The sequence below is a fragment of the Corvus moneduloides genome, chromosome 1, assembly GCF_009650955.1.
Source record: "Corvus moneduloides isolate bCorMon1 chromosome 1, bCorMon1.pri, whole genome shotgun sequence".
NCBI lineage: Eukaryota > Metazoa > Chordata > Aves > Passeriformes > Corvidae > Corvus > Corvus moneduloides.
In genome coordinates, this window is record NC_045476.1 from 110997834 (window position 1) to 111014986 (window position 17153).

General features: G+C 37.1%; 1 protein-coding gene across 13 annotated transcripts in view; it reads right to left on the reverse strand.

Moving 5' to 3' along the window:
- PTPRM (protein tyrosine phosphatase receptor type M) overlaps positions 1 to 17153 on the reverse strand; it is a 453822-nt gene that overhangs the window by 204133 nt on the left and 232536 nt on the right. For all 13 annotated transcript variants that reach the window (XM_032122179.1, XM_032122255.1, XM_032122222.1 and 10 more), the window contains exons 9-11: positions 15245 to 15354; positions 12519 to 12720; positions 8726 to 8828 (exon numbers count right to left, since the gene is read on the reverse strand). In XM_032122179.1, coding sequence (XP_031978070.1) covers positions 8726 to 8828; positions 12519 to 12720; positions 15245 to 15354 — 415 coding nt within the window. The remainder of the gene's footprint in view (positions 1 to 8725; positions 8829 to 12518; positions 12721 to 15244; positions 15355 to 17153) is intronic.

The window sequence follows — 17153 nt, forward strand, 5'->3', positions numbered from 1 at the left end:
TTATGCCAAAACACTCCACTGCTGTAGTGCCAGTATATTGGTATTTCTTGGTAGATCAGAACGAGGCATAGGAGTTCACATGAGGTCTGCCAGTGTCTTGTACAATGGTGTTCATAGCTTGTCACCTTTGCTGGAAGCCTCACCTGCTGAGCACAGTCTATTTGCCTATTTCACAGTCATGCTGTGTTTTGATGATCAGTCATACTGTAAGCTATCCATTCACACTTTCTTCTCCTCTGTTATTTCCAAAATGAGCCTCTATCTTACAATACACATCCTCGTTATTAGCTCATTAAAGGCAAACTTTGCATCTCGTCCTGAAGGCTATTCAGTATTTTCTGTGCAACGTTCCAATCCAATGCTGCAGGCAGGATTACTGTTGAATGGATTAAAATATGTAGTATCTGTATTTTAGATCTATAAACAAAACAGGCAGAATGTCATTGAGTCACCTCTCAGTTGATAATTCAGTACGTCACTATACAGCACAGTGAACGTGTATTTATATCACAGTCTCTGTTTTAGAGCTCTTATGAACCACTTAAAAATACACAGTTAACTTAAATACTTACGAAAGAAAAGAAACTGAATCTTGAGGACCACAAAAAATATAAAGTATATGGCATAGCTAGAGAACAGAAAAACTGATGTACAACATTGCCAAGGCTTCAGCACTAACAGGGCCCAAGCAGACAGGGCTTCCAGTATGACCTGCAAGACTGACCTGAGTGCTCACTTAGTCCAATGGGTGACACCATACTTTTCACTTGGGACACCTCACTTTGGCATCTAGAATTTGAGAGTAAAAATACTGATGGGATTCAAACCTTCACAAAAACAAAAGAACTGAGGTAAGATGATAAGCTACAGTGGAAAATCTAATTTCACACAGATGAGGACATGGGAAGTGCATGTACATAATACACATTAAGGTCAACAGTGAAAGCTCCCAAAGACAACAATGGGTTTATGTGCCTGACAATTCCTAACCACAGTTTTACAGGAATTTAGAATGGGTCACTCAGCACTGCGGCTACAAACCAACATTCAGCTACTGTGATGCACACTGCCAGAAAACTACTTTAAAATGTCTCCACAAAGTACATCCCCACATAATCCTGTACAACAACCACTGGGAGAAATGTAGCTGGCTCACATACTCCCCCTTCAATCCTTCCACAGCACACAGTAAAATGAAAACAAATCCCTGGCACACTTCAGTAAGCACAGAGCAACAGCACGTCTTTCCTACATTTTCAAGGAATGCTCTTGTTCTGCATTTGAACTTGGATATGTTTAAACTGAATCTCCTTCAAAAATCGTTCAGTGCAGTAATTTCTAGTGATGTTCATAATTCTTTCACTGTGGTCTCTACATTAAACACCTCCTTCTCTCAAGGCAAGCAGCCAGAAGGAGATTTGAGCCCCCTAAGCACTCAGTGGGAGAAACACGTCTCTTCACAACCCCAGAGGGCTACTCTGACATGAAGTAGGATTGCACCTCTCATACTGTCTCTTTGGGATGATCAATGGCCCTAATCGAGGAACTTCCTAAACTCAGACAGAAATGGACACACTTAAAGACATAAAAGGCACTTTATTTCGGTTTTACTGTATAGGTCTACATCTGCTTAAGATGCAAGTGTCTGAGCTCTCTCAGGAAAGATGTGACAGTCATACCAGCTTTTTCCACAACAATCTAACAACTCCAGCAGGTTTGCAGAAACCAAAGGCTGGGGTTAAATACTGTTTTCAACCTGAGAGGCTTTCACCACACTGCTCCCAAACCCCACCCATCTGTACAGAATTACTGTGGTCTCCTGCTGAAGCTGGCCTCACATGAAAACACAAATACAAGAAAAAACAGAGAGCTAGGAGAGCGTACATGATGAAACCTGTCTAATCAAATGGAGACTCTCTTTATTCTCTCCATTATTTCTGTTTTTATTTAAATACCATCTAAATTATAACACATTCAAAGTCCAATGAGAAAAGAACATGGACCTCAGGTCTCTTGTTTGCCTGAGAGGAGCTTCAGGAACTTTGTACTTCTAGTTAGAGGTCTCTGCTGCTTTACTGGAAACATAATGATACTTGAGAACAGGTAGCTCAGACTTGCTAACACCGAGCTGCTTAAAATCCATCTAAGCTATTTATGCAACACTGTCCTCCCTGTTACATCACTGGAAAGGTCCCCAGCAGGGCTGTGGCACCAGCCAGCTACCACTCTCTCCAAAATTCCTAGACATCAATCAGGGCCCATTCCCAAATGGCAATCTGTTAAGGGGTCCTGGTGCCTGGGAGCTCTGCAGTATGAATATGGACTGGTTTTAGCCTGTTGGCCTCAGTACAAGAGAATGGTACTGGGCATACAAATTTCACTGGTAAATATGCACACCTATGGTCTGAGCTCAAGTATGTTAACCTGAGCACTGAGTAGCCATTCCTCTGAAAGGGATCGTGAAAAAATGACCCCGTTCTGTTCCTTGCATACTCACAGATTGGGCTGTTCATTTTAGTAAGTATATTTTAGAAAAACGTGTTTTATCAATTCTGACTTATGTTGGCAGTCCAGAGCGAGGAAAACACGTGTGAGTTCCAAGAGTTAATGATTCACTGGTTGAATTGTTTCTGGACTTCAGCCTTCATGAGGGAGATTGGAAAAACCCAGTGTTCCAAAGAATCTTAACAAAGACATAGTACAGATGAACTGGATTATCATCCTGTCAGAATGAGAGGTAAGCAATATAGAGAAGACTATCATAAGGAATTTTTCAAAGATATGGTCTCCACTGCAACTTACCTAAGGCCAGCATGTAGAAGGAAGGTTAAAACAAAAAAAAGAAGAGCAGAGCCTCCTAAAAATGCAGCAAATTTTTGAGTCATTAATTATAACCAAAATCCGTGAGAAAGTATTAGTGAGTTATGAAAGTGAAATATAATCTCTTCAGAGATATGGAATAATCTATTTTCTCTCTTATTCTCGAATTGCTTTATTTATTACGGATTAACTTCTATTAATTGCTAAATGACAGATGTCATTATGTGCTGAGTTCTCAGTGACACAAATTAGTATTTAAAGAAATCAAGGATCAATACTCATTTTACCCAGGGACTATGTGAAAAGACACAGTAAAAGTACCATGGAAATTTCTGAACAAGCTAACAGGACATGTGAAGCTGCACCATGCATGTCCAGGCAAAAGGTACCATAAATTTTAGCTCAATTCACACTAAAAAATCCAAGGACAAGTTCTACTGCATAACAAAAAAGAATTACAGCATTTTTATAGCATAAGCAATTACTGTCCTGTTCCCTCAATGAAACAGAAATTGACCCTTCTGCTGTAAATAATTATACTTGTTGCTATAAAGAAGTGACAGTTATGGGAATTAATAAAACCCAATCCCTTCTCTACCACAGACATCCTCAAACAAGTTTACTGGCTGCCTTATAGGTTGTAAAACTATGATTTGGAAAGAGCTGACCCTACAGCACACAGTTCAGGCCTTTATGTTTACAGACCCTTAAGCAATAGAAAGGATGCTCATAGCAAGCAAATTAAAGAATGGACAGTAAATTCCCTTCATGCTCTTTAGATCCTGTAGTTTCACAGTATTTTGAAAGGCTGTATTTTGAACATGGCTTTTCAGAATATTAGTGAGTAAGTAATGTTACTTGAACATGTATAGTTACATTATTTCAACATAACCATTTCTTTATTACAAATCCACCTAATATCCAGACTGTTTTATCTGTGAGCTCTTGAAAGGCCAGAGTTCACTTTTCATTTTATTGGGAAGCTTTCCAAATTCTGCTGATTAATGTACAGTTCTGATATTTCTCTCCTCAGCTGTGTCTACATAGCATTTTCTTTTTTCTCATTACTGCATTACCATGTAATGCCACTGGGAATAGAAGGAAATTACAATAACATGCTAGCATTACATAATGTGCAAGGCAGAAATTGTGAGAGGACATAGCTAAAAATGCAGATATTGCAATGTCTTTATTTGCATGTGCTCTTGCCATGTTTTTGCCCACACAGAACACTAACATCTCTTATGGTTGCCAATCAGCATTCTCCCATTTCAAAACTAATTTTTTCACATATCCTGAATTTATAATTATTCTCATGATGTCTGCCTTCATAATTCATGCACAGTAAGTAACACTGCACACTTACTATGCAACACAGAAACTCAGACTGAGATATCAGGAACTTTGAGATGTGGATTGCAACTTTGAGGCCCAGGCCTGTGGCTACAACGTGCTCACAACAGCAATTCAAGTGTCTCATGGACTTTTCACAGCAATGGAAAATATCCCGTAACTTTTGTATTCAGTGTTTGAAATCCTGCTGCTTTCTGAGTTCCAACAATATCTGCATGTGTTTCCAAACAGCCTGGCTAGCTTGCTAGTTTTTATTTCGATTTCTTGATTGCCAGTGAAACAATTAGATCTGCTCATCTCTTGACCAAGTGATTGATTTTTGTAAAGATGGTACATTTCAAGAATAAAGGTAGGCAGTGGCTTTTCTGGAAGACTGTCAAGATTGGAGGTTTCTTTAAACCATTTCAATTTCCTGTGAATCATGCTGCTCCTGTGCCAGGGACCATGTGCAGATAACCTTCATTCCAGCTGTGACAATGAACCAAGTATTTACAGGATGCCTTTAAAGGTCTGGATTAGGCCAGTAAGAAATGTCCATTTCTGTGAAATTTAGGCAATCTGAACACCTCATGATGTGTCCCTCTGACAAAGTGTGAGAGGAGTGCTTATCGCTTTAGGTAACATGTAGTTTGAAATTTCTGTGGTAGTTCCCAGTTGTACTGCAAAGTTGTACTATCTTATTATGGCCTTTTGAAGTATAATAAATGCTACTTCTTCAAGGTAGAGAGATTAAAAGTATGTTTCAAAATTAAGCACTTCAAGTAAAGAGATGTTTGTTTTATTTTCCCAGTAGAGTTCTTATTTATGCAAGTTGAAGAAGTTGGGCACACAGCTGATAAAGGGCATGCATGGAGAGTACACAGATTACCTTCACTCCAGAACACTTAGCTTTCAACTCACATCAGTCAAAGTTTATTTGCTTCCTTCTGCATGTTTTGTTTAACGTATTTTTAAATTATACTACTTGGCAATTGCTGCAATTCTCTCCCTCTCATCCTGTCTGAGCTTTGCAGCCCCAGATGCTGCTCGACTGATCCCACATAGTCACAGCAGTCAGAGCAGGAAGTACTCTGGTGTTCCAAATGCCAAGTACTGCATCCACAGGGATTGGCTAGCTGACACATTTGGTCATCCTGTTCTTTCATTTCAGACTGGAATAGGAAAGTACCAAATGTCTGTGGTGTCTGTAAGAGTAGAAAGGTTGGCTGAATGGGCCATTAACTGGCCAGAAGAGTTTAATGGGGCAAATCCAGCTGAACCAAACTCTGTAATAATGTAATAAGAAAAAGAGTCCATGAGGCAGAGTGGAGCCTGGATGTCTTGCTTTCTTTCTTATTCATTTTGCTCCTTTCCCAGTCTGCTCCTCAAAGAGGCTTGCTATCACCAGGTGATTTCAGTGTTATCTGAGCCAAAATCTTTGGGATGTTTACTATTAAAGCTTTTTGAGGATGTGGCACAGAATAGCAGGAAGAGGGTGGTATGGGGACAACATTTTGCTGCTTATGTAAACAGATAAAAGAAGTGGAAACACTACTTGACCTTAATCACAGCAAGAGTGAATAGAAATAGGTGCAAGAAGGAAAACTTGCTTCTCCTGCTGAAGCTAAAACCTTGCAAGAAAATGCTTTTCAGAAAAAGATCACAAGAACCTTTTATAATGGAATGTGACAAACAACCTGAAGTTCTTTCCAACTCAGATCAATGTATAAATAGCACTAAATGCAGGCAGTAACCGAGCGTTACCGTTCTCTTTCCTGTGTATGAGCCAGATCTGTGCAATAAATTAGCATTCCTTAGTTAAGTATATGGCACTGACCAATTGAAACATCTGCAGAAAATTTGGCCCCAGAGTTTTCTAAAATTTAGGCTAACTTGCCCTGAAGAAGTAAAATACACAAATGGTATTACCTTGGAAAAGTGAGTCCCCCCTCAACAAATGTTGAAGGGCCCTCATAGAAAAAATATTTGCATTTGTATGCTTTTTATGTAAATTCTTGAAAACTTTACTGACTCCTAAATTGAAATATCTGAAACAAGAGAATATCCACAATAAGACCCATATTACACAATTTCCACAGAGCGATCATCTTAAATTAAACATTTTTTGTTTCATTTAAGCCTTGCAAATTACAATCATTCTAAAAATCAAAATGGCTTAGCCAGCTGTTAAAGAAGTGCATACATTCATCACTACTGAATGCATTACTGCTTTAAGTATATATAATTCCAAAATAATCTCCTTGAAACAAAGACAGCAACAGCCATAAAGCATGCTGGACCTGAAATTGGAGACAAAACAAGCAGTATTTGTTGTATTAAATATCTGACAAAATACATTTCAATCATGTCCAGTCTTATGAATTCTAAAACAACGTGGAATGCCATTTGGCCTTCATGATTAATGTGTACTTTATCACTGTAAACAGAGTTTTCTGAACATTTCTATAAAGTCTGGTTTTTTGAATCAACATTTAAACAATCAGCGTTACGCCTTCTCTCCTTTGGTGTTGTGCTCGTTGTGTGCAGATTCTAAGTGGCATAAAATAAAAAGATTTTTCTTATTTAAGAAGAGAAAAAGAATTTAACCACAGGAAAAAAAGCTGGACTTCAGAATGACCTCAGGCATCAGCTTTGTTGACTTGAATGACAGTTTGTGCTCTCCTTCTCCATCTCAGGAACTGATGAATTTTATGTGTCATGGCTGATGTGTAGATCAATAAAACAACAACAGTCATTTACACTGCAAGTTTAGTGCAGTTTCAAATATCTGCATTAACCAAGCCGGTAGCTGTAGCAGAATCAATAGACAAGGCTTCTTGCCTAGTGGTGTGGATAAATGAAGTATGACTAAACTTTTAACACCCAATGAATACAGATTAAGATGATAAAATCCATATGCAGAATGTGTCTTGCAAACAGTGTGCTTGCAAGTGGAATGTACTATAAAATGTTAGAAGTATTAAGAAATTCTTACTTTCATTTTCACTCTGCCTCACTCAGCATTTACACTCTAAGTTTGCAGTCAGCATTCATTTTATTTTAAGACCTGTTGCAAAGGACCTCGGTAAATTTGCTGCTGTGTGTTCTATCTGTCAGTTCTATAGCTTCATGTCACTTTAAATCTCTCCTCTTATTTCCCTAACCACTCAAACACTTATTTGGCAGACTTTCATCTCCTAACGAGCTCCCTTCTATTGTCAGTGAAGTTTCTGATATGTCACTACTGTACAGGAGCCAATCATCTTTAGTTCATGATATAGATAAAAGGACTGAAACCCTTTTTTTATTAATAGCCTAATACATTCATGTTTAAACAATGACTCCAACTTCTATCATTTTCATCCAGATGCTTGGATTCAGAAGGACTACACTATAGCTTTGTGAGATAAAGTCAGACAACTATCAAATAATTCTGCTTTTAAACTAACCTGCTAAATCAGTTTCACTAAATGTGCTCTAATGTTTTCTGCTTTTTTTCTCAGATGGTTCAGACTTCTGCAATGTGCTAGATTTTCTTTTTAAAAAGCTGTCTGAATGAATGATTGGATAGCATTTCCAAAATGCAGACCTATGTACATATAATATATATAACTAATAGGAAAAAACCCTAATTATATGAATTGTATGAATATTCTGAAGAAACCCAAGAAACATTTATTTTCATTCATGCATGTATGAGCACACCAGATCTGTATTTCCCAAACAGAAATGATCACAAACTTCAGCATCAGGACGAAAATATTTGATAGCCACTCCGTATAGATGGAAACTCTTCCTACAGTAATAGAAGTATTAAGGAGGATACACAATTAGACAAAATATAGCTCTGAAAAATCTTTCTCTCATCTTTGTTTTTTGTTTATTCAGAGTATTGAGCTCATTACTGGTTCTCATTTAAAATAATCTAACCGTTTCTCTGTCTTCTTCACTGAAAATCAGGCATCTTTTATTCTAATCAATGAAAAACTTACATAGTACCATGTATCTGGCAGGGAGATAAACCTCTGAAAACTGGAAAGTCATTAACAGATGCTATACAACACTAAAGAATCCAAGATACTGATTTTCCAGGCTGATTTTTTAAACTATTCTTTCTGCTATCATGGTCAAAAAATGTAAATACTTTATGAATGTTACAGTACATACTGTTTAAATTGGCTAACTTACTAAGAGTTGACTATTTTAAATCTGTGGAGTAAACAAGAAGATTGAATATTAAAGACAGTAGCTCAGCATAAAAAATGTGATATGCCCTTGAACTTATAACACTGTAGTAAGCAATTACCTTAAAGAAGCCACCCACACAACAGAACTATGGCTTTGTTCCTTATCTTCAAAGAACAAGCCACTTGCATCTGGATCAAATCCTTTAAACAATACATGAACACTCAACATCAAAGCACTTTCATTTTCTTCAGTTATTTAATTTAATTAGAGCTAATACAGACATGAATTTAGACACTGATTGCTGTGTAGAAAATCCCCAGAAAATACGCTCAAGAAATCAATCAATTTGTTTTTTAATTTCATAAAGATTTTTTTCCCCCAGTACCTGACAGGAGCGCCTCTGCTCTGTGCAGGTTTCAGCAAGACTGTCACAGTGCTGTCAGTTTGATTCAAAGGTGTTTCAAGTTCATATGGTGGCATAGATGGTGCTAGAATAAGAAAAGAAAAGAGGCAAATAAATCATTATTCCTGTATTTCTTCTTCCAAGAGCTGTATCTTTATTTGCATATGGAATTTTAAAGGCTTCTTCAAATACAAAGACCATATACTACAAGTCTAAGATGCTTTCTGTTACAATGCAAGCATGAGACAACTGTTAAATAACTTCAGGAAAAAAAATAAAGAACAAATCCCAAATAAAGAAATACTAGCTCACTGCCAATTTCAAGACAGGAAACAGATACTAGTGTGAGTAAGTTTGCAGAAACTATTGAGAATCCATGACTTGGAAATGAAAAGTTATCTTAAGAACAGCATCTGCAAATGTGCATGCTGAAGTGACTATAGATTTTGAAACTGAGCCCAGCTTTCTCAGTATGTCAGTTGTATCAGGATGCATTCTCAGAATCCGTTTCTCCTGGAATTTTAACTAGTGCTATAACTGTCCTGTGTCTATTGTCCACCAAGATGAGTGTTCATCTTAGTTTGAAGCCTCACTCAGCACTTTTGCAAACTGTGTCTTCATTAAAGATTTACAGTTGTGATTAAAACAAATGATGCCTCAGTTATTGCCTTTTACTGTTCCTACTTTCTTCAGAGCTATCATCTACTCACATTTGTATCATTACATTGGAGAGAAGGCTACTCAGTTAATTGGTTATTTGACAGGCTGCCGTATCCTTATTGTTCAGTTGTTAATGAAGATGCACAATTAACAAATTTAAAGGCTATAGAAGCAAAAAGTGGTGACTGCAATGGTCTCTTCTGACTGCAGGAATAATGCTGGGCAATTAACTTCCCTAAACTAATTCTCGCTTAAAATGGAAAATACATTTGGTGGGTAAGATCTTTTCCTTAGAAGATGCTTCCAAAGATTCATTTAGTTCTTCTCAATTCATACAGTTTCATCTTACTGGAGACTTTGCATGCACCATACCAATAGAGTGTATTATGCTTCACATACGGGTAATATGAACCTCTAGCAAATTATTATCAAGTGTATTTTAGAATAATTTTCATTTTCCCAGTAGTATCTGCATCTACTTGAAAGGTAAACGACATTCTCTCTCTTTATCCATAGTGCCCTACATATCCAAGTAAGGACTGCATTACGGATTGCACTGTGCTCCGCAACTCCTCAGTCTGCTGTGAAAACATTAAAATCCCCACTGCTTTGCATTGCTATTCATCAGTTTTGAAATATTTCACAAATAAAAAAATTAATCTTCAAAAACCTCCTTGTAAGCTCAGAGGGTTTTATTCTGTTTACAATCCTGGATATAAGGCACTAACATTTAGACTAATCATTTTAAGTAATTTGGGCACCCACTAAAGTCATACTATTACACACTACTTTAAAGGTTCAGGCACATTTTGCAGTTTTGAATATCCAGAACTTGTTCATATAAAGTCCCATTCTCAACCTGACCATCCTGAAAACAAGGACGGATAGGAACTGTATCTCCAAGAAGCTGTATGAGCTCTGAACATTTTTTGAATGCTCTGTCATTTCTCGTCCTTAGTCTCCTGCCCATACCTTAGCAAGTCTTTTGATTTTCCTAATTTATGACTCCTAAGTCCCTACTAGCTCTCTTTACTAATTTTAGTGTCCCTACAAAGACCAAAACTATCTTCCTGTCCCAGGTGGTTCTCCCAGTCATAACCTTTAGTCCTGGCTACTTTTTCTTTTCTCCATTTTTCCCTGTCTAAATTAGGACTCTTCCTCCTCCACACTGCCTACACGTAAAGAAGGAACTAACCAACAAGCAGAGAAAACAGGAAATATTCACATAATATAAAAATAAAACACAACAACTATTTACAGTATATAAGAGTACTATTCAAAACACTTAGGAAATTAAGAGATTGTTATTTAGAATAAAAGGCAGTCTAGAATTAGACAAAGTAAAATGCAGAAATTGATCAAATTGCACCTAATCTGTTCCAAAAAATAGTGAAACTTTCATCCAGAAACGCTGAGAAGTTCTGTTTCACATCGGTCCAAAATGGAGAGCACTGGCCACATGAAAGAGCCTCAAAGCTTTCCAGTGAGACAATGAGATCACAGCCAATAGCACTGCAAAGAGGGTTCCATATTCAACAGCTAAAATGCCAGTCGTGACTTTTCAAGTATATTAAAAATACACACATTTTGCTTCTATTTTAAATTCATCAGAGATTGGTTTTAACTACCTATGGACAAGGCATGAACATTCCTTGTTAGTACAGTAACTAAGAGGAAGCAATGAGAGTGTGGTGCAGACCAGACAGTTCGCAGAACCTCGCCACACGGAGGTCTCACCCTCAAGCATGACTGCAATGCCTGTTCCCACTAGTGAATTTTTGTTGGTGACATTATCATTTTAGAAGACAACAATTTAAGGTCCAGTACTATGCCCAAATGTTCAGATTCTCATCTGTACTCAATAGTCCCCATTCCTCATTCTAATAAGGGGTGGTCTCATCATCCTAACTCACATAAAGTTTTGCTGTGTCAGAAATTGGTTTTTGACGGAGGAAATTTCTGCTCAGTATAGGAAGGGGGATGGAAAACAAACTCCATCTTTACTGATGAGTGTTGATTATGTTTCATGTTCCATACAGAGTTAATTGTCTAACTTGAAAACTAACAACATTTTTGTTTCTCTACAAACACCTGCACTGGCAATAATTTCCACCTTGCATTAACTGCCCTTTCTTACAACAATACAGAAGAAATAATTTTATTTCTGATTGACACGTGTCAGTTTTTTTCATTCCAGTGAGGACAGAAAATGAGGGGTGGGTGGGGAAGAAGTACACAGAATGAGAGTAAAAGAGAAGATTTTGTACACAAATGCTTTCTGGAAAGCACAGTTGACCACAAATAGGTAAGGCAATTTTCTATAAATATTATCAAGGGGCCAATTTATCATTGAACTGCCAGTTTAATTCTGAAGCAGACTGTAGAGAAGTGAAGAATAAAGGGATTTCAACTGTAACTTTGCAAAACATTTTGTCATCAATTACATAAGCATTCTGGAGGATGTAATAACATTCCATCCCCTCAATGAAGTGTTCTTCTGCCTCAAGGGAGGGCTTGAAATATTGGTCAAGGATCTGCAGAAGTGACAGAGTCATGCTGCTGTTATCTGAAAACCACTAGTCCTGATGTTCTCGGCTAATACAGTTTCATATCCACTTCAGTCCCCACGCCTGTAAGGAACACAGGCAGCCTGGCAGCTAACTACAGTTTCTAAGCGAGCTCTACACGAACAGCATCTCTGCTCTACTCTCGATTGTTCATGGCTCATTAAGGAGATTTTCCAGCACTGTTACTGTACTAATTTAGAATCATGTCAAGGCTGACTAAGCTCTGAATGAAACCCTCATCTTCAGATCCAAAAAAACCCTATGCTAAATATTGCAACTGCAGCTGGCACTGGCTGCAAACACATAATTCATAGGGGTTTCTTGAGTGATACGTTACAGTTGTGAACAGGAATTTCAAAATACTAGCTAATACCTAAGCACTTGGAAGTTCTTCAGATATGGTAATATATGTCACTTTGACATCTACGGGGATGAACGTGTTCTTCCCTTTTTCAATTTGCTGCTTGTTAAATTCTAAAGAAGTAAACAAGAAAAGAATCACCCAACTCATTATCATAAGGAAATGATAATATTCTTTGATCAAGTACCTGATATTTTAGTCGTGAACTGATTTGTTATTGGAGGTCCGAAGCCTTTAGCTGTGCTGGCTCTGATGGTAAAAGAGTAGGTAGTGCCAGGATACAGTCCAAAAAAGAGATAGTGCGTTTCATTTCCTAGCTTTGAGACTCGTCCACTTTGATTGGATAAATCTATTTCTGGGTCAAAGGAACTGACTGCTTTGTAGGTGATCTGCAAAAGAACAAGAAAGCTATAAACTGCCTTGAGCAGATGGACAGAGATTGCATCTTTATCCAGTAAAGCCTTCTGATGTATGCGCTGTCAGACATTTTATGATAAGCTATCTTAACTCTCTTACACTCTTCAAATCCCGAATCCCACGAAGAAGCACAGGAACTGAGTCGTAACTCGTGTGAGTTATTACTTTTATAGATACAGAGACTTAGAGGCAGCTGGATTACAACTCTAAAGGATGGGTTCAGGCTTACGTTAATTCCTTCAAGATGCTGGCTTTAACAGTGTCACATTTTGAATTCATCTTACTTGTTGGTTTTGATCAGCACCAGTAACAAAACCAAAACAAACAGGTAAAAACTGAGAAGTAAATAAGAGGGGGTGTAAACCCCAAGTTCCAGCTGACTTCACTGTAATTACACTTTGCCCTGAATAAGGTTATCTGTAAAAAATGATAAGGGCAGCTTAAGGCAAACTTTTCAGAAATTGGGTAAAGCTTCTATTTTAGTCTGAAGCTTAGCTATTACAATTGCTAATCTGGATTTTTTTCAGGTTATTATATTGTACCTAGGTCAGATTCTCATTTGGAGGAAAGAAAAGATAAATGTTAAGTAATATATGCAGTGTATATTGTATCCTCAGTTCCTTCCTTGATTCAAACAGTTTTTTTAGTTTTCATTAGAAATGTTAATGTAAGTTCACAGTAAAACTTGATCCAGACTTCTTCTATTAATTACTGATTTCTGTGCACTGTAATGAGAATTTTAAAATATGAAAGACATTTAAAAAATTAGAAAAGTGAAAATGATTCACCCCTCCTCTTTGCTTTTAAAGTTTCATTTTTACGCAAATAATTCCAGACCCCTTATTATTAAAAGTGGTAATTGACATTCTTTTTGCTATACTTATTCAATATCACTTTAATTAAGAAGACCCATAATACAGTACATAGACACATCCAAGTGTTGGTGTTACATACCTTAAACACTTGCAATTTCCTAAAACTGCTGACTTAATGAAAATCGATTTTTATATGAACCACCTAATATAACATCAATGAAGTGCTGAAAATTAGTAATAAAAACTTTCATACCATTTAGATAAACCCCGACCTTATTTCAGTACATATAGGCATATCCTCTACAAATCCTCATCCATAAACTGAACTCAAAGCACCTTAAAAAGCACCCAACTATCCCTTCTAATTCTAACAGATGACAGAAGATTAAACTACCAACTGTCTGAACTTTTTATCAGTAAAGAAATTAAGGTAACATACTGCTCACATGAATCTCCGTATCTCATGCTAAGTGCTGTTATGTTGGCTTGTGGGTCATAACTTTTTTTTATAGATTTTAAAACACAGGTTAGTCAACTACCACCACAACTAGGTTTTAAATACAGATTCTGCCGTCTATGTTAGATTCTTACAAAATTTTTGCAGTGTTTAGTTATTAGATAGCTAAGGGGCTGATGTTCCACAGTGAAGTAAGTTCTTCCATGGATCATGCAGAACTCAGGTCAAGCTCTGAATACATCTCTGAATACACCTGTCCCAATACAGGAGTATGGAGTTATGTGTGTGCATACATTTAAGGATGAACTGCCTGGGTACAGTGGGTGTACTCCTCAGCAATGGAATTAGACATGCAGGGATGTTCCTCAGTAGAAATGGGATATACCACTGTGTGTTTCTATGTACACTAACCTAGCAACAGTAACACCATTAACACTTAACTAAGCCATTCTGATTCCTGAATAAAGGCAACTGTCAAACTAGCTAGAAAGTTGTTAGCTTAACAAAAAATCAATTCATACTTTTTCATAACACTTTATCCTCTTACAATAAAGTAGTTTTCAAAACAGTATCAATAGGTTACCATTCAATTTAACTATTCTTTTACACCGTATCTCATTTAGGTGGGGTTTTTTTTAAACAAAGCATTTCAATACCAATTTTGTAGTAAGGTCAGGTAAGAAGCTTAACAGTGATTACTGTCTGACAGTTTAATCTGTGCAGTCTTTTGTCAATTTTCCTAAGAGGTATTCATGCAAAGGTTCCACAGGAGGAAAAGAAGTAATTTTTAGACATCTAACAACATATAATTTTTTTGAATTTGCATTTAAAAAAATTAGAATTTTTTAAATTATGCCTGCTTGTTTCTATTAGAGTAAACTTCCTGTAATGACTCCTATCTAAATGTGATGTTGAGCGCAACCACTGTCTTATGTCTCTTATTTTTTAATGAATTTGCTAAGATCTGCCTTTCAATCTTTTAAATATTTGATCTAGAGTACTAGATAGAATGTTGTATCATGTTATCAGTTTTCTTAAAGCTGGTAACTCAAGGACATTCTGGGTCCTGCATAATTCACTTCTACATTGTATTTACTTTTAAATGGTTACTGTTTTTAAAATGAAGTTAATTTTACATAAACTGTAAAAACATATTAACTTTCTTATGGTTATGCATTTTGGAAAAACAAAACTAGACATAAAATGTGGCAAATTTCTAGATACCTCATACAAAGTAATCACACCATATGTTTGCGCTGGCTCTCTCCACTGAAGAAAAATCTTCTCTTCAAAGGTACTCCCTTGAATGGATTCAAGTGGCACAGCACTCGGGACTAAAAGATTGGGAAAAAAAAAAACAACAAAGTGGTTTTAAGGAAAATTTCAGACGGACATGTTCTGTTTAAATATTTGTACTGCTGAGGCATAAAAACCACCCCACCATAATTTCCCCAAAGACTGAAGCAAAGGCCAGGGTAGCTCAGGAGGGGAATGATTTATTTAACAGGACAGTGCTGTTATGTGTCACCTTCAGTGTAAGAACAAATTAGTGAGCACCACAAATTTCCTGCAAACCTCTATTGATAATTAAAAAAAAGGACAAATCAGCTTTGTATAAGGAACTAGGGGATATCTCAAACAGAAATTTTTGCAAATAAAATCTACTTGTGATACCTACTTATCAACAGCGTTACTTCTGGAAGTGGAAAACATATTAAACATTCATATATGAAAATGGACAGGCACTGAAATAACAAGGTATAGTTTCAGAAGACTGAACTAGAAAAGTTATCTTGGAAAGATGAGCCACATATTGCATAGAACAGCAAGGCTCACATTAGGGCTGAAGACTTACAACGGGATGGACATAAGGAAAGTGTGAAACAGTTAAACTAAAACTCTGACATTATTAACTTTTCTTAAAGTCTCTTAATGTGGAAGAAAGACCCGTGAAGAGTCAGGGATGTCAGAAGGTTCTGATGCAAGGTTTGTCAACTGCTCTCAGGTATCTACTTGTGTTGCCTGTTTGCTCTGCAACCATTGCCTTATCCCCAAGACAATGCAATTTTCAGAGGAGACGTGTAAACAGCACATGGACTTGTATCTGGGATTTTATTTTGTAACAACACTGGCAAAGTAATGCGAAAAAAAAATCCTGAAAAATGAACAGAGGACTGTTGTGAAGCAACAGGCATCAAGGCGTTAGCACTTTTCCACAAACTCCATGTGAAAATCCAATAAAAAGATACACGTAACATTTCCCACAGAAAGAAGATGAAAGCCCCTTGCTGTAGTAGTTGAAATAACTTCTCAGATCCCTTACTGAAATTTACCCAAACAGTTAAAGAGAAAGATCCGCAAGCAAGACATTTGGTGACTCCTTCTTGTTGACACTTCTGGTACGGAACTTCCTCTACACATCTGGTAGAACTTCCTACTGTTCTGTGCTGTTGGTATTGGAGTTTACAAGGTTTAAGACTTTGTTGTCACCTCTCCATAGCTCTCCACAGAGTTCTTTGCTCCACTAAGTGGATGCTCCATGGACACAGGTGATGGTTTCTGAACTGGCTTACCAGCCCTGTGGGCACCGATAAAATGACACCTTTAGGGCAACCTTAATTCTGGGCACCAAACCTTGTTTCCAAATAGGAGAGAACTGGCAAAACTCATTTGGAATCATGAGGTTCATGATTTATGTGTAAAGGAAGAGGAATGTAATACAGTGTAAATAGGCTGGAAGTAGAGCAAATCACTATGGTAACCTCTCAAATTATCTGAAGGTCACAAACTCTGAGCAGCTGAGCCACAAAGAGGGGTTCAAACACTGGCAGAGGTCACCCAGAGATGTACTCAAACTCTACTGTACAAGGCCTTGAGCAATCCGCTATCACTTGATGTTTTCTGAGCAGAAGGTTGGACTAAATGAGCTCTCAAAGTCCCTTGCAACAAACATGATTGTGTGATTTGAAAAATGATGATGATTATTTGGGTCAGTATACTCTGTTGTTTTACATTCAGACTTACATACTTCACTGAATGTACACCATATGCTAAAAAGTTGCAATTTTTTTCAAGGTATTCTCTCAGACACGGATGCTAGTTTTTAATAGGTCCTGAAATAAAATGAAGTTCC